Here is a 25574-nt window from a genome sequence, read left to right as displayed (position 1 = left end):
TAGATTTGTGTTGACACTCCTGTAGGAACGCTATTAGGATTCCATTTATAACCCCTGCCTGTATACTGGTTTTATCTTTTTCACATACCGGTGCAGATTTAGTCTGCATGTCCCCATCAGTTTGTTTTCATATGTTTCCTGTTTGTGTGTCCCTATGGGATCCTCTCTTTATCTGAGACTTCGATGATTTTTTCCATTAAATAAGATTATTGACAGACTAAAGCTATGTTATTCCTTCCATACTGTGATTATCACAGTTATATGTACCTAGTAGTACCAGAATCAGTGACATATTTTGCATTACAATATCAATGATATACAGTGGTGTGAAAAAGTGTTTGCCCCATTCCTCATTTCCTGTTCCTTTGCATGTTTGTCACACTTAAGTGTTTCGGAACATCAAACCAATTTAAACAATAGTCAAGGACAACACAAGTAAACACAAAATGCAATTTGTAAATGAAGGTGTTTATTATTAAAGGTGAAAAAAAATCCAAACCATTATGGCCCTGTGTGAAAAAGTGATTGCCCCCCTTGTTAAAACATACTATAACTGTGGTTGTCCACACCTGAGTTCAATTTCTCTAGCCACACCCAGGCCTGATTATTGCCACACCTGTTCACAATCAAGGCATCACTTAAATAGGAGCTGCTTGACACAGTAAGGTCCACCAGCAGATCCTTAAAAGCTACACATCATGCCGAGACCCAAAGAAATTCAGGAACAATTGAGAAAGAAAGCAATTGAGATCTATCAGTCTGGAAAGGGTTATAAAGCTATTTTCAAAGCTTTGGGAATCCAGCGAACCACAGTGAGAGCCATTATCCACAAATGGCGAAGACATGGAACAGTGGTGAACCTTCCCAGGAGTGGCCGGCCGCCCAAAATTACCCCAAGAGCGCAGCGACGACTCATCCAAGAGGTCACAAAAGACCCCACAACAACGTCCAAGGAACTGCAGGCCTCACTTGCCTCAGTTAAGGTCAGCGTTCATGCCTCCACCATCAGGAAAAGACTGGGCAAAGGAGAAAACCACTGCTGAGCAAAAAGAACATCAAAGCTCGTCTCAATTTCTCCACAACACATCTTGATGATCCCCAAGACTTTTGGGACAACATTCTGTGGACCGATGAGACAAAAGTGGAACTCTTTGGAAGGTGTGTGTCCAAGTATATCTGGCGTAGAAGGAACACTGCATTTCATAAAAAGAACATTATACCAACAGTAAAATATGGTGGTGGTAGTGTGATGGTCTGGGGCTGTTTTGCTGCTTCAGGACCTGGAAGACTTGCCGTGATAAAAGGAACTATGAATTCTGCTGTCTACCAAGAGATCCTGAAGGAGAATGTCCGGCCATCTGTTCGTGTACTCAAGCTGAAACGAACTTGGGTTCTGCAGCAGGACAATGATCCTAAACACACCAGCAAGTCCACCACCGAATGGCTGAAGAAAAACAAAATGAAGACTTTGGAGTGGCCTAGCCAAAGTCCTGACCTGAATCCTATTGAGATGTTGTGGTATAACCTTAAAAAGGCCGTTTATGCTCGAAAACCCTCTAATGTAACTGAATTAGGACAATTCTGCAAAGATGAGTGGGCCAAAATTCCTCCAGGACGCTGTAAAAGCCTCATTGCACGTTATCGCAAACGCTTGGTTACAGTTGTTGCTGCTAAGGGTGGCCCAACCAGTTATTAGGTTTAGGGGGCAATCACTTTTTCACACAGGGCCATGATGGTTTGGATTTTTTTTTACCTTTAATAATAAACACCTTCATTTACAAATTGCATTTTGTGTTTACTTGTGTTGTCCTTGACTATTGTTTAAATTGGTTTGATGTTCCGAAACACTTAAGTGTGACAAACATGCAAAGGAACAGGAAATGAGGAAGGGGGCAAACACTTTTTCACACCACTGTATATGTATATTGATTATATTTCATTTCTTTACGGTTACTCTATGCTATAATGAACAAACAAAGAACAAACACAGAAAAAACAAAAGACAATGTGTTTCAATGTGTTTTATTTTATTTCCATATATATGCACAATGGTACTTGGTTTTTCAGCTTTTTACTTTTTCATTTGTCTTTTTATTCTCATTATTCGTTTATTTTCTTTTTAATTTTTTTCACTTTCTTCATCTTTTCTTCGTTGATTAATTTGTTCCAAAGTAGGAATAATTACACATTATGTTTGTTCATCATGCATTTTTGTGTTGCACGATACATCAGATATGTCTATCAGGTTATTTTGGGATGTTGTGTTTAAATTCATTGATTAAGATATCCCATTCACCTGCATGACTCCAGGTGTTTCGTATTTGGATTGATGTATCCATGTGGGTGGCCTATCAGAAGCATTTCCTGTTTGATCGACTTTTGTCTCATCCCCATATACGGTATATGGATGGTCATTCCATCTTCCAACAGCTATGACTAAGCACCCCATAATGGTGTGAAATATGTCAGCTTTGCATTGATCCTATGCCTCTGATGTCTTTGTACCAGAAGAATTTTTAAACCGTCTTCAATAAAGGTGTCAACAGAATGCAACCCTCCAGTCTTTTATTTGATTCATAAGTAAGTGTTATGATCAGAGGGGTATCCTACTGACGTTTAAAAGGGTTGTGTATCTGGTGATTAGTTGTTTATCTATCCCTGTTCTTATATAGGATTGTATGTGTATTGTCATGCACTTAGCTTTGCCATATCATCCAATATATTTGGTTTGGACTGCACACTATACCACCATCCTCCTGTCATGCACATAGGGAAATATCTAATTTGATGCAGCAAGCACAGTGTGTTATTTAGATTATGATTCTCTGCCTCATGCAAATGCATTGAATACTTCATTTTCTCTTGGCCAGGACAATTTTCTTTGTTGGCAAAACAATGAGAAACTAAATGCGTGGCTGTTCCTCTCTGGTACCAGGAAAAGTCCAATAAAATAAGGTCTCTTTTTTTGGTAATATGGTACAAACGGATGAATGCATAGGCAAAAGAGTACTAAAATAGCCAAATGAGCAACAAATCATTAGCTTACACTTACAGAAACCACAGCAGCGTTAACCTGAATCTTAAACTGCATTACCAATGTCACTAAACAATATCAATGAGTTCAAAGCAATAGAAAAGGTCCTGTTGTGAACCTTGAGCAGACCCTAATTGTCTCAAGCTCTTTGCCAGGCAGGGTGGGGGGGGGAGCAAGGGGGGGTCACACAGATCCCTCCTATCACCTGTACAGAGAAGCTGCTGGAGCAGTCAGCTACACTTGAAGAGAAAAATGCATTGGTACATGTTCTCCATACCAGTTCCCAACTACCCTTGTGTTTTTTTTTTTAAACAAAAGCTTGTAAATTAGTCTTGAGAAAAGTCCACATAAAGCAAGATTTGGGGATACAGGGTTCACAGAACCTCCTTGAATTTTGCCTGGTTTGCATACCCCTTTTAGCCTCCAAAATTGACAGATTGACAATATTCCTAACCAAAAAACCCTCAAAAGTTATTATTTTTTAGTTTAGGATGAAGATTTAAAAGAATCTAAAACAACTTTTGAAATTACATAAATACTGTATGTTTAGGTTATATGAGAATCTAGTGATTGATTTTAGATCCACTTTAGATTGACATTTGGTACTTACGTGTAGCTTTGGAAGATCCTCCGCCCATTGTTCTTGCTAAGTATCTATGAGTAAATAAAGTAAATTGTGTTAACTGCCACATAGCTGACAAAATAGGTAAATCTACTGTATACTGTGCATCCGGAAAGTATTCACAGAGCTTCACTTTTTGCACATTTTGTTATGTTACAACCTTATTCTAAAATGGATTCAATTCATTATTGTCCTCAAAATTCTGCAAACAATACTCCATAATGACAACGTGAAAGAAGTTTGTTTGAAATCTTTGCAAATTTATTAAAAATATACAATTGAAAAAAAAAACACATGTACATAAGTATTCATAGCCTTTGCCATGACATTTTGGGGAAAATAATGAATTTAATGTATTTTGGAATAAGGCTGCAACATAACAAAATGTGGAAAAAGTGAAACACTAGGAATACTTTCTGGTTGCACTGTATACCCATACCTTCCAACAGTCCCGGATTCTGCGGGATTGTCCTGCGATTCTAACACAGTTCCGTTGTCCCACGGATCCAGGCTGTGTCTCACAGCCTAATAGAAGTTTGTAATTACAACTTGTAAATTATACTGCATCCTGCCCACTCCCTTGCTATTGGAAGACTGCAACCATGCTCTATGCAGTGTCCAGGGCTTTGTCACTAAGCCTCGCCCACTCTAATCTAGCATAAACTGTAAACTTTGTGCTGCTGGGGAGAGGGGATCCCGGATCATCAGCAGTGTGTGCAGGGTGTCTACGTTCCCACACACACGCCGCAAGCAAGCTTGTGCATTGCAGCCACCAGCCGGCATCTTTCCCCATTGGTCCGGCTGCCTCTGACATATGGACGCACACTGCAGAGTGGAGCACCCTGAGCCCTACTCCTCCTCCTTCTGCTGTACCTGCATGCGCTCCACTCTGCTAGAACCACGATCTGAGAGGTCTATGCAAGTCTTCAGAGGAGATGGAAAGCTCTGCCCACTGATCGCTGAAATCAAGAGGAGAGTCAGCCTGAAGATATGTTGATGGGATAGTCATTGGGGGGGGGGGGGGGGTGTAACAGTAAAGGGGGATAGACTGGGGGATTTGTGCTAGGAGGGGGTGGGGGGATTTTGTTTAAAAAGAGGAATGGGGGATTTGACCCTGCTCTACTGACCCCTGGTCCTCCGTCCTGCTCACCCCTGTACCTTGCTCTGCTCACCCCTGTACCCTGCCCTATTGACCCCTGGTCCTCTGTCCTTCTGACCCCTGTACCCTGCCCTACTGACCCCCTTTCCTCCATCCTGCTCACCTCTGTACCCTGCAATACTGACCCCGTCTCCTGTCCTGCTGACCCCTCTACCCCGCCTTACTGGCCATCCTTTCCTCTGTACCCTGCCATACTGTCCCCCTGTTTTTCCTGACCCCTGTACCCTGCCCTACTAGCCCCCATTTCCTTTGTCCTGCTAACCCCTGTACCCTGCCCTACTGATCCCCCGTCTTCTGTCCGGCTGACCCCTGTAAGCTACCCTATTGAATCCCTGTCTTCTGCCCTGCTGACCCCTGTATCCTGCTCTACCGACCCCGTATTCTGTCTTGTTTTGCCTTGTACCTTGCCCTACTGACCCCCCCCCGTCTTCCTCCCTACTGACTCCCACTTCTGTCCTGCTGTACCCTACTTTACTGACCCCCTATCCTCTGTCCTCTGCCTTTGTGATGCCTCTTCTCTGCCCTGTTGACCCCCGTACATTGCCCTGCAGACATTTCTCCTCTGCTATTCCTGTCCACCACACTGCTAAGTCTCTCCCACTGTTAAGAGTTTGGCCACACCCACATTTTGCAAATTACTTCCTCCCTCTACTGTCCCTTATTACAAAATTAAAAGTTGGGAGGTATGGTATACCTAAAAGTTATGTATTTATTTTATTTCAATTTTTTTTTTTTTTTGGTAAATCTAGTATTACTCAGCTTAGAGCATTTTGCAGATCTTTATTTCCAGTTTTATACCACCTTCTGTATGTATCAGACTTTTTGAGAGTAAAGATAGCAGTAAATGAGTGAGACTTCATAGTAAAAGCAGTAAAGGTGACAACTTGGAAGGAAAATTATGTGGCTGGAATCTTGAGTATAGGTTGAAATAGAGTATAGGTCAGCCCAGCAGTTCAACCTGTAGATAGAGAACTGTGAATTGACCATTTAATAGTCCACAAAACATTACATTGATTTTAACTTTTTATTACTGGAGAGAAGGGTGAAAATTAAGAAGCCTTATTATTGTCCTCTAAAAAACATTTTATTTTAACCAGCTATTTTTATTTTTACCTACTTCCTTGTTCGTATAGCTTTCTGCTTCCCTGTTTAGCTAGGTGACAACTACTTGCTTCCTTGTTCTAAATACACACAGAGAGAGCAGCTGTTTGACCATATATACAAAATATTAGTGTGCTTATTCAGCACTAAATCCTTTACATAAAATTAATCAAACATATAAACCAGGATCAGTGCATTGCCACACCTAAACAATGAATAACCATAAAGTGCAATAGTGAGAAAAGTCCAATGGTGATTTGAAAGTCCAAATCTCTGATGATTATAGGATGAGTAAATAACCCTCTCACTCAAAAACAATAAAATTCAATCTGTGCCAAAATTAAAAAAAAATTGGTTTTCAATATCATCCACCATCCACCTCTGAGTGAATTGGCCACTTACCTTAGGGGGAGAGCGTTGGGGTCTATTCAAGCCTTGTGTATAGATATAGGAAGATCTTCAAATATCAAGAACACCACCTCCAGTAGTTAGTAACACACACCCTGTATGAAGATCAATCGGTTTATTAAAACATAAAGCAAGTGTGCACATTTTCTACATCTTGTAATTATTGCAAGTGCAATCTCCAAATTACGAGCTATTCACCGAGCTCTTCACCGCTAAGTTTGACTGAAAGTGACATCACCGGCTCCACCCAACATATTGCGTCACTTGTCAGGTGATTTCTTCAAAGGATCCATTGCAGTTACGTGACAAGTGATGCAACGTGCCCGGTGGAGCCGGTGATGGTTCCGTGCCTGTAAAAAGTATTGCAATGCTGTTTCCCCTAAGCTCCTCCAAACTGTGACCTGTCAGCATGAGAAGGAGATTGGAAGGCAGCCTGCAAGAAGAAGAGGAGTCAGGAGGCAACCTGCAAGATGGGAAGCCCAGACCTGCATCTGAGGTCTATGTGTTGAAGGAAGGAGAGGATTGTACTGTGGAATGGGAGAGTAAATTACATTTTTGCTGGGGATGAGAGTGTGCTAGTAGGGGGAAGGAAAGGATTCTTTCTAGGTGGGGGGATTTGTCTTGAAAGAGGGAAATCTGGGGGGGAGACATGGGTAAGATTTGTTCTAGGAGGAGAACATTTTGTGGGGGGTTTGTGCTGGGAGGGGGAATTGGTGGGTCACAGAAATAAGATTTGTTCTAGGAGGGGGGAGTTTTGATGAGAGAGGGAATTTGGGGCTGACCAGACTAACATTTCTTCTAGGAGGGAAAATTTGGAGGGGATGTGCTACTAGGGGTGATTTGGGGTATATGTGTATTGCAAGAGGGGAAGGGGGATTTGTGCTGGGGGCATTACATGGAGGGGGTTTGTTCTGGGAGGGGAGATTTGGGGGTGAAAGGGGTGACAGTTGTTCTAGGAGGGAACATTTTAGTGGAATTGTTCTAAGAGGGGAAATATGGGGTGTTTTTATACTAGGAAGGGTGATTGTGGGGGTTGTGCTGGGAGGGGGAATGGGAGAAAGCTAATTGTGATAGAAGGGGGGGGGGGTGATGCTAGAGTTGGTTGGGGGAGGGTATATGTGCTGGGAGGGGGAATTTGGAGGGCAGCAGGAAGTATGATTTGTTCTAAGATGGGAAATTGGGAGGCATGTGCTAGGATGGGTGATTTGGGGGGGTGTGTGCTGGGGGATGGGGGGAAATTGAGTTTTCTTATGAAATGTCTCCTTTAAAGTAAATGTTGTCATGCTTAAGGGTCACCACTGGGGGCTGTATGGAGCACTTGCCTTCTCATGCTTTGCTCAGAGTCACGCTGTGTCTCAGAAGCAGCAGACTTTTTTCCTCCGGCTAGCAGGTAGACCTCCAGTAAGTTTCGGGGGTTTTGCTTCTTCCAGACACCCCCACCTGGGCTGAACTCTTCCCCTCTTCATGAGGCAGAGTATGGGAGAACTGAAAATGATCGGCAATGCCGTTTTCTTTCACCACCCCTATTCGGCGGCGGCTTCCAGGTCTCCTCCACGCCATACCCCTTCCTCACTCACAAGCTGATTCCTTTGGATCGGAGGATCCATATTTGCGCAGGAAAGATCTTTTTTTGAAAATGAAAGGGGGGCGCGATACGAGGTGGGGGCAGGGCTTAGCGTGGCGGCAGGGCTTAGCGTGGCGTCCTCCAATGCGGGAGGGTGTTTTTAAGAAAAAAAACCTCCATTTGTGCTGGCTGCAAAATTGGCAGAGGGACATAAGAGCAAAGAGGAGCATGAAAGAGGTTTTGGTGACATTTCCTATTTGACACATTTACTATTTGCATCAGGCTGAGCATTAATAGCAGCGGCAGTGGCTGGACTATTGCTTAAGCAGTGGATGCGATTTCTTCTGGTAGTACCTCTGCTTTGTGCATCAGGCTAAGGTCAGAAGGAAGGGTTGAAACACCCCCAAAAAAAAGAGCTAAAACGGTTTCCCTGAAGCTCTGGAAAGCCTACTCATCTCTACAAATGACGTCCTGCTCTGAGAGGGGGTGACTGGTCAGAGTGAGCATCGGGGCCATGAAATGTTTGCAACTATTTTCAACATTGCAGCCCCTATTTACTTTACTGAAAATATCTTTTTTCCTCAGCCATAATAGGTTTAAAAAAAATAAAAACTGTTTGACTTTAATCGCATCCCAGTATGGGTCAAAATGTGACAGGTTCTCTTTCATTGCCCAGGACGCTCAAACTGAGGAACTAGGGGTGAGAGAAGATAAATTCCCTCAGGGGGCCATGGTGAGGCTGATGACTCCTCTTCTGAGGTGTCAAATCCAGGAGAATCAGCTGTTTCATAGACATGTGCATTCGTTTTCGTCCAAATGCATTTTCGTCCGAATTTCAGGTATTTTCATTTTCAGAATCCGAAAAACGAAAGATCCGACATAAATAAATGCTTTATTTTCGTTTTCGTTGTTACAACAGTTCGATATAGAATAGGAGATTCAACGTGACTCTGACAATAACAATCTGTGTCTATAGAACCTGTGGTCGAATGTGCCTAACCTTACCTCTTAATCCAAGATTATATAGAGAAAATATTTGACAGAGAAAAAACATTTGACAGAGAGAAAAGATTCTGCAAGTTACTGTCCTAAAAAGTGTTTGGGGACCTGGGTCCTGCCCCAGGGGACATGTATCAATGCAAAAAAAAGTTTTAAAAATTGCCTTTTTTTCACGAGCAGTGATTTTAATAATGATTAAAGTGAAACAATAAAAGTGTAATATTCCTTTAAATTTCGTACCTGGGGGGTGTCTATAGTATGCCTGTGAAGGGGCGCATGTTTCTGGTGCTTAGAACTGTCCCTGCACAAAGTGTAATTTATGCAGGAAAAAAAGTCCTTTAAAATCACTTGCAGCTATTATGAATTGTCGGCTCCGTAATACAGAGAACACTCATTGAAAGTCATTCATAAAATAAATAAATAAATAAAGTGTGGGGGTCCCCCAAATTCAATTACCAGGCCCTTCAGGTCTGGTATGGATATTAAGGGGAACCCTGCGGCAAATAAAAAAAAAATTGACGTGGCGGTCCCACTAAAAATCCACACCAGACCCTTTATCCGAGCACGCAACCTGGCAGGCTGCAGGAAAAGAGGGAGGGACAAGAGAGCGCCCCCCCTCCCTCCTGAACCGTACCAGGCCACATGCCCTCAACATTTCGAGGATGCTTTGGGGTCTGTGACCCCTCAAAGCACCTTGTCCCCATGTTGATGAGGACAAGGGCCTCATCCCCACAACCCTGGCCGGTGGTTGTGGGGGTCTGCGGGCGGGGGGCTTATAAGAATCTGGAAGCCCTGTTTAACAAGGAGACCCCCAGATCCCGCCCCCCCCTGTTTGAAATGGTAAGGGGATACAAAAGTACCCCTACCATTTCACAAAGAAAGTGTAAAAAAATAGTTAAATAAGACAAACACACTTTTGAAAAATTCCTTTATAAAAAAAAAAATAAAAAATAAAAAAGATTCCAGCGGTGGTAATCCACTCTTGCTATCCAGCGATGGATGATCATCTCTCCAGTGATGGCTGATCTGATCCAGCGCAGCAAATCCATCCATCTTCTGTCTCCACAGAGGAGACACTGCGGGGATCCGGAACCCCGAACCACATGACATCCGCATCTTAAGTACCCTCTCCCAGAAAGCACAGCAAGAGTGACACTCCCACTGGGCTGGCTCTGAGAGAAAGTAACCTTAAAGCACCCAACCAGGCTGTGTTTCCGTGCCTGCCACAAGAGACAGCACCCCCCTATGGCCAGGCCAAACACCCTATAGTCCAGTCAGACTGATGCTGAGGTCAAAATTTAGAATAATTATACCCAAACCAAACTGCAGTTTAGGTAGAACTTTAAATTTCAAAAATACATAGCGCATGCTCTTTAGGAGAGGAGCCGGCACTACATTTATAACAGCATACCTGTAAAATCCTTTTCTTTTGAAGTACATCACGGGACACAGAGGTCCTGCGCCTCTTTCTATTATACACGCGTATTGCTTTGCTACAAAACTGAGATTCTCCTGGTATGGGAGGGGTTATATAGGGAGGCAACTTCCTGTTTAGGGTGTGCCAGTGTCCAGCACCTGAAGTTGAACTATAACCCACATAGTAATTACTATGGCTCTGTGTCCCATGATGTACTTCAAAAGAAGAAGGATTTTACAGGTAAGCTGTTATAAAAATCCTATCTTACCTTTCCTGCCGCAGGGTTTTCTGTGGTAAAACCAACAGACCCAATCTTCACCCTTCACAGTGGGTTCCATTAACAAACCTTAAGGAACCGTGGACCCTCTGGGAACACACAATCCTGGACCTGTAATATCACCCTGCCAGTAAACTTTATGGCCTTAATAGCAAAAGTACTGGATCCTGGGGGCCAGCTCTCTAAAAACAGAAGCGTTTACAAGCAAAACCTTGTTTCTTTGGATACGAGGCCCGGGCACCATTCAATTTGGCCTAAAAGACACTTTGAATGGATCCGGCTGCATAGCTAGCCCCAGCAAGGATTGCTCCAGTGGAGCTCAGCACATCTTCACTCATGATCAACACCTTAGACACTGGTGAAAAAACTGAGATGCTCCCGGTATGGAAGGGGTTATATAGGGAGGCAACTTCCTGTTTAAGGTGTGCCAGTGTCCAGCACCTGAAGGTGGACTATAACCCACATAGTAATTACTATGGCTCTGTGTCCTGTGATGTAGAAGCTAGAAGGGAGGATGGGGAGGGGGGGGGGGGGTTGTGCTAGAAGGGGTAATTTGGGACAGGAAAAGCTATGCTAGGAGGAGAATTTTTTGGGGTGTGGAATTTGTGCTAATAAGGATGAATGGGAAGGGGGTACAGTTTGGCATTTTCACCATGTCCACTAGATCACCTGATCACCGTGTCTCGACACTGTTCACAGCATACATTTGTTTGCTGTAAAGATTGAACATTATAATAGTGCCGATTTGTGTTTTCTGTTCCTAAAAAATTCTTTAGGTATCTTTCAGCACAGCATTTTACAAAAAAGTCAGATTGTTGAACAATGAAGTGCTTGTACTCAAGCAAAGCAGCAGTTTTCTTACACCATGTTGCTGGAGCAAAGAGACAAAATCTTCACGTATGACTTGCAAGGAGGGAGGGGGTATGCTAGAGAATTGACTCTCCGGTCATTCAATTTCAAAAGCACATTGCAATGTGTTTTTACTGGCAAAAAAACAAAACAATAAAGCATGATCCAATATGCTTCAGTAGGGGGGAAAAAATCCTTTCTGATCGCCCAGGAGGCAATCAGATATTCCCAAGATCAACTATGCCCCGGTGTTATTACCTCTATTTATTAGTATCTACAGTACTTATATTGTGTGCATTTAAAAATGCATCCAGCTCCTTTTTAAACAATTTACTGAGCTGAAATAGTTCTTGAGGGAGTGAATTCCACATTTTCACAGCTCTTACTTTGAAGAAGCATTTCGTTATATGTGAAGGTTAAATCTCTTTTCCTTCAGACATAAAGAGTGCCTCCTTGCCCTCAGTGATGACCTGAAAAGAGCTATTTTATCTAAGGGAAGTTCCCAACACATGGCCTGTTGGGGATACTTGAGGACTGAGGTTGAGAACTACCACTCTAATCTTATCCTCATAGCTGAGCTCCTCCATGCCTCTTATCAGCTTGGTTGCCCTTTTCTGCACTTTCTCCAGTTATCTGATATCCTTTATGCTGGAGGGGGTGCTACCTAGACATGTTTTACCTTAATGCATCAATCACTTGCTGACCGCCGCACGCTGATTTACATAGGCAGAATGGCACGGTGGGCAAACGGGTGTACCTGTACGTCCCTCCCCCCCCCCCATGAGCGGGGGGGCATGATCGCTACCACCACCCCCGTGCCTGCGGCAGTCGGATTCGTTAGAGAACTTGTCAGTCCTCAGGTCCTGTACCTGCTGATCGGTCCTAACGAATGGAATGACTCCTCTATCTGTGTAACACAGACAGGAGGAAGTGATGTCATCTCTCCTCGCGGAGTCTTTTCGATTCCAGTGAGAAGAGAGAGGACGTCTTACCGTGAGTTGCACAACACTACACTAACACCAGTACACATAGGAACACTTGTCACACCCCCCCTCCGATCACCCCCCAGTTAACCCCTTCACTCCCTGTCACTCCCTGTCACTGTGTCTAGGTTACTCCCCTAATAAAAGTTTAACTCCTTGAGTGTCACAGGTGATGCTAGTTAGCCAGTTAGTTAGCTTCACCGTCAGGTTTTTATAGCGTCAGGTACCCCCATATATTACCTAATAAAGGTTTTAACCCCCTGATTATCCCCTAGTTAACCCTTTCACAACAATGATCACCATATTAGTGTTATGGGTGATGCTGGTTAGTTTTTTTTTTTTTTATAGTGTCAGGGCACCCGCTGTGTATTATCCAATAAAGGTTTAACCCCCTGATTGCCCGGCGGGTGATATCAGTTAGGTTTTAGCATCAGTCAGGGTCTGCGTCGCCCCAGACAGCGCTAGATTAGTGCCAGTAGCGCACTCACGCATGCACCATACAACTCCTAGTAGTATAGTGTCTGAACAGATTGATATCTTTGATCTGATCAGAACTATATTAGCATCCCCAATAGGTTAGGGTTTCCAAAAATGCAGCATTCGCTGAATCAGCCCAGATACCTGCTAGCATGTACATTTAGCCCCTCCGCCCAGCCCACCCAAGTACAGTATCAATTGATCACTGTCATTTACAAAAACACAACACGCATAACTGCTGTGTTCGCAGAGTCAGGCCTGATCCCTGCGAACAGTTTTTTAGTAGGGTGTGAATGAGTCGCTGACAGGAGCTCTTTTTCCTGTGAGTCTCACTGGTGTACCAGTAAATTTAGAGACCAAAATGTAAAATTGAATGTACACTAGTGAAGAGGCCTGCACGTTTATGAGCATGACAGATGGTGAAGAGGAAGTCATCCATCTGTCAGATTCAGGCTCAGAATACGATCCTGTAGACAGCAGCAGTACCCTGACAGATAGCTCTGACAACGGAGTTGTGATCCCTGCCAAGGTCAGGCGTACCCGACCCCATTCTTCTGCTGTTGTTAAGTTGCAAGAACCACAGCGCTCTGGAGCAGAGAGCCAGTACTAGTGCCGCTCATCCTTCTGGTGAACTGGCAAGCACCAGCGGCCTAGTACACCCTGGTTTTAGTCAAACCAGCACTGCAGTAACACTTGGTGACGTGGCGAGTCCCATAAGTGCAGTTCAAGCTGGTGCAGTGGCTAGCACAACTAGTGTCCCGCAGCCACCAAGAAGACAAAGACAGGCCCATCGAGCCCATAGCGCCCTTCCTGCTGCATTTGCCAATCCTAATTGAGCACCCACCACTTCTACAGCAACCGTACTTGCCCTATTCACTGGCCAACCCGGAATTCAGGTGGAAACAGTTTGATTTTACATCACTTGATTTTTACTCGCTGCATTTCCTGGAAGATCTCTATTGATCTATTGGGGACCAAAGCAATTTGTATGCTGGTCAATTCATCGCCGCTAATCCCCATTTGACCCTTGCCAGAGAATGGAAACCTATTACGGTTTCCAAATTTAAGACCTTCCTGGGCCTATCCATCCTCATTGATATAACTAAAAAGAGTGAGTTGCCGTCCTATTCGTCCACTGACCCAATTCACCATATGCCCGTGTTCTCTGCCTCCATGGCCAGGGCACGATACGAGCAAATCTTGCAGTTCATGCACTTCATTGATAATAAACTCTGTCGTCCTTGGGGTGACCCTGGATACGATTGGCTCTACAAAATTCGACCCCCTCATAAATCACTTCAACCAACAGTCTGCAGCCTTGTTTACTCTCGATCAAGTTGTCTGCGTTGATGATTGCCTGATTACGTTTTCTGGCCGCTTGTCTTTCAAACAGTATCTTCCCAGCAAGTGGCCCAGATATGGGGTCAAGATGTATAAGCTCTGTGACAGGGCCACAGGCTATACATATAGTTTTATGGTTTATGAGGGAAGAGATAGTCACGTCGAGCCGGAGGACTGTCCAAACTACATAGGAAGTGCTGGTAAGATTGTGTGGGACTTGGTGACACCCTTATATGGAAAGGGGTACCACTTGTATGTGGACAATTATTACACAATCGTGCCACCTTTTAGTCACTTGTTTGATCATGGAATCGGAGCATGTGGCACCGTGTGATCTATTCGCCAGGGCTTACCCCAGCGGCTTGTAGATTCCCGTCTTAGGCTGGGGGAGAGAGCCTGCTTGAAGTGTAATAATTTGCTCACTGTGAAGTGGAGTGATAATTGGAATGTTTTCGTTCTGCCCTCCGTTCACGTAGACATGGCGGTCCAAATTACTGCGGCGACTTTTTCTGTGGAGAAACCCCTCTGTGTCCACGAATATAACCTTTATATGGGAGGGTTGGACCATAACAACCAGTTGTTTGCACCGTACCTAGCTGCCCGTAAGACCAGACGCTGGTACAAAAAAGTGTCTGTATACTTATTTCAATTGGCTTTGCTGAATGCTTATGTGCTATACAAAGCTTCAGGATGAACTGGATCCTTCCTTAAATTTCAGGAAGAGATCATTACAGCCATTCTGCTTCCAGGCAGTGCTGTGGCCCAACTTCCCAATCTAAATGCAGTAAGCCAGCTGCATGAGGCATTTTCCATATGTCCTCCCTGGTACCCCTACCCAACGAGCTCCCCAAAGAAAATGTTGTGTCTGTAGAAAGCCCAGATATAGGCGTGACACCCGCTATTGAATTGGTGAATGTTTTGAACGCTACCACACTCTAATGGAGTATTAGCGTTGGGGTACAGAACTTCACAGACTAGGACACACTTTCACAGGATCTCCAAAGATGCCATCGCATTTTGAGACCCGAACCTGGAACCGAACCGCTGCAACCACTACAACCATTACAGTTACAAATAAAAATGTAAAAAAATAAATATATATATATATATATATATATATATACTTATCTATATATTAAAGCCTAAATAGTTGTTGTTTTAGTTTTCTCTCTATTCTCTCTTCTTTATTGTTCTGCACTTTTTTTATGTATTCTACAATGGAATGTTTTATTGTTACTATGTTTTATCATGTTCTGCTTTTCAGGTATGTAATTCTTTTATACTTTACTGTTTACTCTGTTTTATTGTTAACCATTTTTTTTGTTTTCAGGTATGTCATTCAGCTGCAGCAATGATTTATTTATCTTGATAGCAACAGCGTTTGCTCCCACGATCCGTAAATTAGCGACTCCATCGCTGTAGAAGGTGATTTCACATCGCAGTTAAAAAAAAAAAATATATAGGATTTTTAAAAGCTTACCTGTAAAATCCTTTTCTTTGAAGTACATCATGGGACACAGAGCCATAGTAGTTACTATTTGGGTTATAGGCCACCTTCAAGTGATGACACACCCTAATGCCGCGTACACACGATCAAACAATCCGGTGGAAAAGACAATCTGCCCGTGTGTAGGCTCCGGCGGACTTTTTTTATCCAAAAGTCCGGCGGACTAAGATTGGAGTTTTGCACATCAATCTGTCCGCCGGACTCACATTTCAGCGGACAATACGGCCGTGTGTGTGTCAGTCCGCCGTATTTTTTAAATGATCGGACTTTTCCCGCCCGGAGAAAATTCCGCTCATTTTGAGCGCAGCTCCAGGTAGCCGGGACCAGCGAAGGAGGCGTCGCTGGTCCCGTCACCTGGTATGGACTTAAAGGGGAATCCCTAAACCAAAAAAACAGCGTGGGGGGTCCCCCCCAGAGTCCATATCAGACCCTTATCCGAGCACGCTACCCGGCCAGCCAGGAAAGGGGGTGGGGACGAGTGAGCGCCCCCGGGCCGTACCAGGCTACCCCCACCCCAAAGCACCTTGTCCCCATGTTGATGAGGACAAGGACCTCTTCCCGACAACCCTGGCCGTTGGTTGTCGGGGTCTGCGAGCGGGGGGCTTATCGGAATCTGTGATCCCCCTTTAATAAGGGGGCCCCTGGATCCTGGTCCCCCACCCTATGTGAATGAGTAGGGGTACAATGTACCCCTACCCATTCACCTGTGAAAAAAATGTAAAAAAACACAACACACAAGGGTTAAAATAGTTTATTGCACAGCTTCGGGGGTCTTCTCGCCGGACTCCTCCGCTATCTTCTGCTCTTTTACTAGCGGAGGAGCCCGGCTTTCTTCTTCCGAATTTGGGGGTCTTGTCCCCCTCTTCGGTTCTTCTTGCCGGGCCTCCGCGCCTTCTTCTAGCTCTTTTACAAGTGGTGGCCCGGTCTTCTGTTGCCGCGGTCTTCTGGTGTTCTGTTCTGTTCTTCTCTTCTCCTCTTCTTCTCTTCTTGAGCTGTTGCCTCGTCCCTGTCTCTGGTCACAATGACAGGGACGCGGCGTGTGGCGACTTATCCGACATCGCCGGATTATGTTCCCGCCCATTATGATGTCACAGTCCCAGCATCCTCTGTACGGACCTAGTCTGCTGCAAAAGAGCCGTGTGTGGGCAGGTAGCTCGTTTGGAAAGTCCAGCGGACAGTCCGGCGGTTTGTCCCCCAGGCTAAGTCCGCCGGATAGTCTGATACGTGTGTACGCGGCATTAGACAAAAAGTCCACTCCTTATATAACCCCTCCCGCTAGTGGGAGTACCTTTGTTTTGTAGCAAAGTAATACATGTGTATGCCAAAGAAGGGAGGGACCTCTGTGTCCCATGATGTACTTCAAAGAAAAGGTTTTTACAGGTAAGCTGTTTTAAAAAATCCTATTTTCTCATTGTACATCACGGGACACAGTGACATAGTAGTTACTAAGTGGGATGTCCCATAGCAATGCCAACTGAAGGGAGGGCAACACAACAAAAGTAGGGAACTAAGAGACTAGAGGACTTATACTGGAGCCTGCAGTACACTGCGCCCAAAGGCGATATCCTCATGACCTTTTACATCTACTTGATAGAATCTGGTAAATGTATGGAGTGAAGACCAAGTTGTGGCTTTAATATGAAACGGTGGAACTTTCCTTATTAAATCATAAGCTTGAACAATCACTTGACAAATCCATTTAGAAATGGTACATTTCAACGCTGCCTGTCCTCTTTTAGGACCTTCTGGCAACACAAAAAAACATCTGTTTTACGAATCTGAGCAGTCAAATAGACCTTTTCTGCTTTCACCACATCAAGAGAATGTAGTGGCCTTCCTTCCACAGAATGAGGTTCTGGAAAAAAGGCAGAATATCCTGGTTTAAATGAGAACCTGACACTACCTTCGGTAGGAAATTAGGATGAGGCCATAATACAACATTATCCTTATGAATAATCAAATATGACTCTTTACCAGAAAGAGCAGCCAACTCTGATACTCGTCTTGCAGAAGATATGGCAACCAAGAAAATTAATTTCCTTGTCAAGAGGACCAAGGGATTATCTCATATTGGCTCAAAAGGCTGTTTCTGTAATACCGACAGGACTAAATTTAAGTCCCAAGTGTTCAGGGGTGACCTAACTGGAGGATTAATCTGCATTACCCCCTGAATAAAGCTACAAACCAGAGTGTGAAGCAAGTGTTTGTTGAAAAAACACATATATGGCCAACACCTGGCCTTTGATAGTACTCAAGGTCATCTTAATTTCTAATCTCAGCTGTAGAAGTTCAGGGATCCTACCTATGACATATTTCCTGGGGGCCAACCCCTGGATTCATGCCAGGAGACATATGCCTTCCAGACTCTATAGTATATGACTCTGGAGGCCGGCTTCCTAGCATTAACCAAAGTAGAAACTACTGAAGCTGACAGCCCACGGTCTTTCAGAATGTGGGTCTCAATAGCCAAACTAAATTTAGGAAGGTAGGATGGAATACCGGACCTTGCGAGAGAAGGTCTGGCCAAAGTGGTAGGGCCCATGGGTCCCCTACTGCCATCTTTATGATCTCTGCAAACCGAGATCTCCTGGGCCACACAGGGCCACAAGAATCACCTCCTTCTCTTCCTGTTTGATCCTGTGAAGAAGGCACGGAAGCAGCATAACAGGAGGGAACACATAGATCAGTGAAAACTGATCCCATGGAAAAACCAAGGCATCTGTTCCGCATGCTATTGGATCCCTTGTCCTTGACACAAAGTTGTTAATCTTGTTGTTGAACCTGGACGCAAACAGATCCACCTCCGGAATTCCCCATCTTTGACATATTGACAGAAAGATGTCAGAGTGAAGAGACCACTCTCCCCGGAACAACTGTTGGTGACTCAAGTAGTCTTCCTCCCAATTCTCTGTTCCTGGAATTAAGACTGCCGAAAGACAAGGAATGTTGTCTTCTGCCCAAGTTAGGATATGATTCACCTCTCTCTGGGCCACATGACTTCTCGTGCCCCCTTGGCCATTGATATAGGCCACTGTTGTGGTATTGTCAGATTGGATTCTGACAGGACAATTCTGTAATCTGAGCATTCAGGGCTAGGCATGCTGCCCGAATCTCTAGAATATTGATGGGCAAGGTCATTTCTGATTTGGGACTGATCTATCAAGAGTAGATCATCTAAGTCAGCTAGAACCGTTATACCTTGAGCCCTTAATCTGGCTAAAGTAGGAGCCAGGACCTTTTGTAAGCACTCGAGGTGCAGTAGCTAGACTGAAAGGCAGAGCTATGAACTGAAAATGAAGATTTTCTATCTCGAAGCGTAGATATTTCTGGTGAGCAGGAAAAATAGGCACAAGGAGAAAAGCATTCTTGATGTCGATTGACGCTAGCAGCTCTCCACCTTTTAAAATGGAGACCACTGATCGGATTGACTCCATGCGAAAAGAGCGGATATTTAAAAACCGGTTTAGATCCTTGAGATCTAAAATGGGTCTGACATCCCCGTTTGGTTTTGGTACCGTGAAAAGGTTTGAATAAAACCCTAATCCTTGCTCTTCCAAGGGGACCACCGATATTGCTCTTTGAGACAAGAGATGATCCAAAGCTAGAAAGACTTTTTTTACTGGATCTCTGAGAACGTTTGATCTGAGAAAACTAGGAAATGGGAATTCTCGAGGAAGCCACCCATCTGTCTTGACATTGTTCATGCCAGACCCTTGAAAACTGCAGAAGTCTCCCCCCCCCCCCCCCACTCGAGCGAGCGGGGGCACCCCTTCATAAGAAGGTTTTAGTATTTTGTTTTGTGGATTTCCTCCCCCAGGGCCTCTTTTACCCTGTCACTGACCGTGAGGTTTACCTCTTGAACCTGACGTTGGAGGCCGTCATGACTGCTTGGAGGCTGATGCTCCTGGCACTGGAAAATAAGCTTGTCTAAAAGAAAAACTCTTAAACTTCTTCTTAACTGGTAAAAGGGAACTTTTTCCATTAGAAATTATTTGGATGTACTTATCCAGATCTTCCCCAAATAACCATTCACCGTGAAAAATGGAAAACTGGCCATAACGACTCTGATATCCCTGCTAAATCTTGGGCCTTCTGATCAAGAATAATCTTGAGTACCTCTATAAACTGGTCCTTTAAGGACTGAGATACCCCGATTGCTGCCAGCACAGGCTGAACCACTGAACCTTGCGAGTGAAATATAGTTTTTAAAAAAGAATTCCAACTTCATGTTTGACACTTTATCCTATAGAGGAAGAGTTTAACATTTTTGGAGGAAAAAACTTTTTATCTTGTACTCCCACTCAGAATACATAAGCTTTTTTAGCCATGAATGGAGAGGAAAACCATGAATAGTTTGGGGAGGTTTTAGTGAGCCCAAACCAGAAGTGGGCTCATCGACTGACTGTGCTGCAGCAAAAATGTGTAGCGGACCAATTCAGTGAGAGATTGTACCAACAATATTTCTTGTGAACCAGATCCTTCCGTATTAGGCTTTTCGGAAGGAGTCATCAGCCTCATCCTAGTCCCCTGAGAGAAAATTGTCATATCTCGCCCCTTGTTCCTCAGTTTGAGGGTCCTGATAATGGACAGGGGCCTGTTACGTTTAGTCCTACTCTGAGATGCGATTAAAGCATCAATTTTTTGCTCCAAGCCTAAAATGGTTGAGGAAAGCAAACCTCCTTAGTAATATATACAGGGGCTGCAGTGTTAAGAGTAGCTGCAACACCTGACGTCCCTGATGGCTTACTCTGACCAGCCATATCATTCTCAGGGGAGGATGTCATTTTTTTTTAGATGGTTCTAGGCTTCCGTGTGACTGTAGAAGTCTTTCTATAATCCCTTTTTTGAGATGCTTTTACCCTCCCCCCCCCCTTCCGACCATAGTACCTCTGCTTTGTGCATCGGGCTATCAGAAGTAACACATCCACTGCTTGAGTAATAGTCCAGCCCTGCCGCTGCTATTAATGCTCAGCCTGATGCAATAGTAAATGTGTCAAAAGGAATGCCTGTGTCGCCAAACCTCTTTCTTGCCCCTCTTGCTCTTGTGTCTCTCTGCAGCTTGCAGCAGTAACGATGGTGCTTTTAAAACAATCATTCCCACGCTGGGCGTTGGAGAACACCAAGGCCGCACTAAGCCCTGCCCCCTCCGTTGCCTCCTCCCCCTCTCTTTTAAAAAAGAGCTTTCCCACGTGAGCACGGGCCTCTGATCCTAGGGTATCATACAGAGAGGGGAAGAAATGGCAAGGAGAGCCTGGAAGCCGCCAAGGAGGGTGGCGTGCCGTTATTTTTTTTATTTTTTTCTTCTTTTTTTTTGCGCTTCTTCCTCGTGAAGAGGGGGAGAAAATAGCACAGGTGGGGGGCTTCTGGTGGGGATAAACCCCCCCCCCCCAGACTTACCGGAGGTCTGCTGCTGGCTGGAGGAAAATGGAAGCTGCTGCTCAAGACACATTGTGAGCTCTCTGAGGAAGCGTGAGAAGGTATGTGCTCTATACAGCCCCCAGTGGTGACACATAAGCATGACAACATTTAAACTTAAAGGAGAAATTCATAAGAAAATTCTAAAATTTCTTAGAAAACTCCTTATCTTTCCCACTGCAGGGTTTTCTGTGGAAAAACCAACAGACCCAATCTTCACCCTTCACGGTGGGCTCTGTTAACAAACCTTCAGGAGCCGGGGATCCTCAGGGAAACCCACAATCCTGGACCTGTAATAGCACCACAGCCAGTAAAACTTTATGGCCTTAATAGCAAAAGCACTGGATCCCGGGGTCCAGCTCTCTAAAAAGAGATGCGTTTACAGGCAAAACCTGGTTTCTTCAGACAGGATGCCCAGGTACCAATAAATTTGGCCTAAAAGACACTTTGAATGGATCTGGCTGCATGGCGAGCACAGCAAGGATTTCTCCAGTGGAGCTCAGCACAGCACATCTTTACTCGTGACTAACACCTTAGACACTGGCGAAAAAACTGAGGTACACCCAGTAGTGGGAGGGGTTATATAGGCGGTGGACTTTTTGGCTTAGGGCGTGCCAGTGTCTATCACCTGAACGTGTCCTATAACCCACATGGTAACTACTATGGCTCTGGCTCTGTGCCCCATGATGTACGATAAGGAAAAGAGCATATATGCTGAAGCATGGAGCCAGGGGTGGAGGGGCAATTTGCCCCTAACATTAGGGGTGGATTGCCCCTGCGCTTCAGCATATTTTTTTTAGGCACAGATTGCATTAAAAATGTTTTATTTTTACTATGTTTTATTGTATTTGCTTTGCAGGTATGGTATGTCTTACTGTTATACTGTATTGTTACTTTGTTTTATTGTTAATCATCATTTGCTTAGCAAGTGCGCCATTCAGCTGCAGCACTGATTTATTTATCTTGACAGTAACAGCATTTGCTCCCATGATACGTAAATCAGCGACTCCAGCGCTGTAGGAGGTGATTTCACCACCACAGTTAAAAAAAAAAATGGTGCATGTATGCCCATCATTAGAAGTGGGTGGATGAAGGACGCTATTCTAATGGTGGGCTTACCCACCAATCAATCTCTTTTTTTTTTAAGAACATTAGAAAGTATGCCCAACAAGGACCAGAGGCTAATTAGCCTCTAGACTGCTTTTACAAGCAGTGGGAGGGAACATCTTCCATGGTTTTCTCGGGCAACAGGGAACCCTCGAATGCAGCTGGTGGTTCCACCAGCTGACCATAGAGCTGATCAGAGATCAGACTGGATCCAATCATCTCTATGGCCTAAGAAACCAGAAGCTACAAGCATTTCATGACGTATCATTGGATATAAAATCAGCGCCTTAGGAAATTGGCAAAGCATTTTATCACACTGATCTTGGTGTGGTCAGATTCTTTAGGGGGCAGAGGAGAGATCTAGGGTCTAATAGACCCAATTTTTTTCAAAAGAGTACCTTTCACTAACTATTGCTATTATAGGGGATATTTACATTCCCCGAGATAACAATAAAGAAGAAAAAATGTAATGAAAAGAACAATTTAAATAAAAAATAAAAAAAGCAAAATAAATAATTAAAAAAGAAAATGCACCCCTGTTCCCCCGTGCAAAGGCAAACACACGCATTGGTCTGGTGTCATGTGTAAACAGAAATTGCACGATGCATGTGAGGTATCTCCGAGAAGGAAAATCTAAAATGGTAACCTGTAAAGGCTTTTAAAAATGTATGTAATTTGTCGCTGCGGCACATTTGTGTGCACCTTTAAAGTATGTTGTGTTTGGTATCCATGTACTCGGCATAAGATCACCTTTTTTATTCCAACAGTTGGGCAATAGAGTGTGTTTTAGAGCCGGTTCACACAGGGGCGACTCAGATCCGACTTCAGGTTGCCCCTAGTCGCCTCAGGTCGGACAACATTTAAAAATCAATGTAAGTGAATGAGAGCCATCTTAATGCACACTACTGAAGTCGCTCCGACTTCTGAAGAGGTTCCTGTACTACTTCAATTCGACTTGTAGGCGACTGGTACCCATTGATTTCAAAGGAGGTCGCCTCCAAGTCGGATCTCCATCTATACGGAGGCGACTCTGACAGAATTATCAGCTCTCAAGAGGGAACTCCACGCCAAATTTATGAAAAAAATTTGGCGTGGGTTCCCCCTCCGAGAACATACCAGGCCCTTAGGTCTGGTATGGATTCTAAGGGGAACCCCCTACGCCAAAAAAACGGCATGGGGTTCCCCCCCAGATCCATACCAGACCCTTATCCAAGCACGCTACCGGGCCGGCCAGGAAAGGGGGTGGGGACGAGCGAGCGCCCCCCCCCCCCTCCTGAGCCATACCAGGCTGTGTGCCCTCAACATGGGGGGTGCCTTGGGGAAGGGGGTGCCGCGCGGCCGCTCCACCTCAAAGCAACTTGTCCCCATGTTGATGAGGACAAGGGCCTCTTCCCGACAACCCTGGCCGTTGGTTGTCGGGGTCTGCGGGCGGGGGGCTTATCAGAATCAGGGAGCCCCCTTTAATAAGGGGGCCCCCGGATACCGGCCCCCCACCCTATGTGAATGAGTATGAGGTACAATGTACCCCTACCCATTCAGCTGTGAAAAAAATGTACAAAAAAACACAACACACAAGGGTTAAAATAGTTTATTGCACAGCTCCGGGGGTCTTCCGTCTTCGGGGGTCTTCTCGCCGGACTCCTCTGCTATCTTCTGCTAGCTCTTTTGCTAGCGGAGGAGCCCGGCTTTCTTCTTCTTCATCGTCGCCGCCGCCGCCCTCTTCTTCCGACTTCGGGGGTCTTGTCCCCCTCTTCGGTTCTTCTTGCCGGGCCACCGCTTCTTCTTCCAGCTCTTTTACCAGCAGTGGCCTGGTCTTCTGTCGCCGCCGTCACCTTCCGTTCTTCTTCTTCTTCTTCTTCCCAGCATCCTCCGGGACTGTGACATCGTAAGGGGGCGGGGTCACCATGTGATATCAACCGGTGACCTCGCCCCTTGTCCCTATATAAGTCGCTGCGCACCGCGTCCCTGGCATTGCGGCCGGAGAGAGCGTCGAGTCAACATCTCCAGAAGAAGAAGAACGTAAAAGAGCTGGAAGAAGAAGCGGTGGCCCGGCTGGAAGAACCGAAGAGGGGGACAAGACCCCCGAAGTCGGAAGAAGAGGGTGGCGGCGACGAAGAAGAAAGCCGGGCTCCTCTGCTAGCAAAAGAGCTAGCAGAAGATAGCCGGAGGAGTCCGGCGAGAAGACCCCCGAAAACGGAAGACCCCCGGAGCTGTGCAATAAACTATTTTAACCCTTGTGTGTTGTGTTTTTTTGTACATTTTTTTCACAGGTGAATGGGTAGGGGTACATTGTACCCCATACTCATTCACATAGGGTGGGGGGCCGGTATCCGGGGGCCCCCTTATTAAAGGGGGCTCCCTGATTCTGATAAGCCCCCCGCCCGCAGACCCCGACAACCAACGGCCAGGGTTGTCGGGAAGAGGCCCTTGTCCTCATCAACATGGTATGGCTCAGGAGGGGGGGGGGCGCTCGCTCGTCCCCACCCTCTTTCCTGGCAGGCCGGGTAGCGTGCTCGGACAAGGGTCTGGTATGGATCTGGGGGGAACCCCCACGCTGTTTTTTCGGCGTAGGGGGTTCTCCTTAGAATCCAGACCAGACCTAAGGGCCTGGTATGCTCTCGGAGGGGGAACCCACGCCAAATTTTTTTCATAAATTTGTGGTGGAGTTCCCCCTTCAGAGCTCATTCTCTGATTGGCCGCGGCAAAAGTCGCCTGGCCTGGGGCGACTTAAAGTCGTGTTGTAAGTCGCCCCAGGTCGTGTTCAAGTTGTCTCCAAGTTGCCTCACAAAGTCATCCTGGAAGTCGTGTCGCCCCTGTGCTCTTAATGCATTAAAATAAAAAGTGTGTGTTCTTTGGGTAATGTAATGTTTGGGTGTTCAAAGTAATTTTCTTGAAAGAGAATATTTTTTCATGTAAACAGTGTCAGAAAGGGCTTTATCTTCAAGTGGTTAGAAAAGTGGGTGATGTATGATATTGTGATATAAGCTTCTAAATGTTGTGCATAAAATGTCAGGACAGTTCAAACCACCCCCCCCCCCCCATTACCCCTTTTTCTAAAGTAGATACCCCAAGCTATTTGCTGATAGGAATGTTTAATCAATGGAATATTTTATATTTTGGCGCAAGTTTCAGGAAAATTGCATTTTTTTTTTTTTTTTTTACACAAAGTTGTCACTAAATGATATATTGTTCAAACATGGCATGGTTATATGTGGAATTACATCGCAAAATACATTCTGCTGCTTCTCCTGAGTAATATCTCTCTCTCTCTCTCTCTCTCTCTCTCTCTCTGTCGGTATTTCATGGTGTATGTT

The 25574-nt window shown here is 45.0% G+C and overlaps 1 protein-coding gene across 1 annotated transcript in view; it reads right to left on the bottom strand.

Annotated features, from left to right (window-relative positions):
• The window catches only part of CUNH1orf162 (chromosome unknown C1orf162 homolog), an 84163-nt gene that overhangs the window by 36277 nt on the left and 22312 nt on the right, over nt 1-25574 (bottom strand). Inside the window, exon 2 of the mRNA XM_077481528.1 lies at nt 3645-3688. Within this exon, the coding sequence (XP_077337654.1) occupies nt 3645-3672 (28 nt within the window). The 5' untranslated portion in view covers nt 3673-3688. The remainder of the gene's footprint in view (nt 1-3644; nt 3689-25574) is intronic.

The sequence above is a fragment of the Lithobates pipiens genome, unplaced genomic scaffold, assembly GCF_037356315.1.
Source record: "Lithobates pipiens isolate NorthernLeopardFrog02 unplaced genomic scaffold, aLitPip1_a1.2 Scaffold_16, whole genome shotgun sequence".
Lineage (NCBI taxonomy): Eukaryota > Metazoa > Chordata > Amphibia > Anura > Ranidae > Lithobates > Lithobates pipiens.
This window is presented reverse-complemented; position numbering and strand designations above follow the sequence as displayed.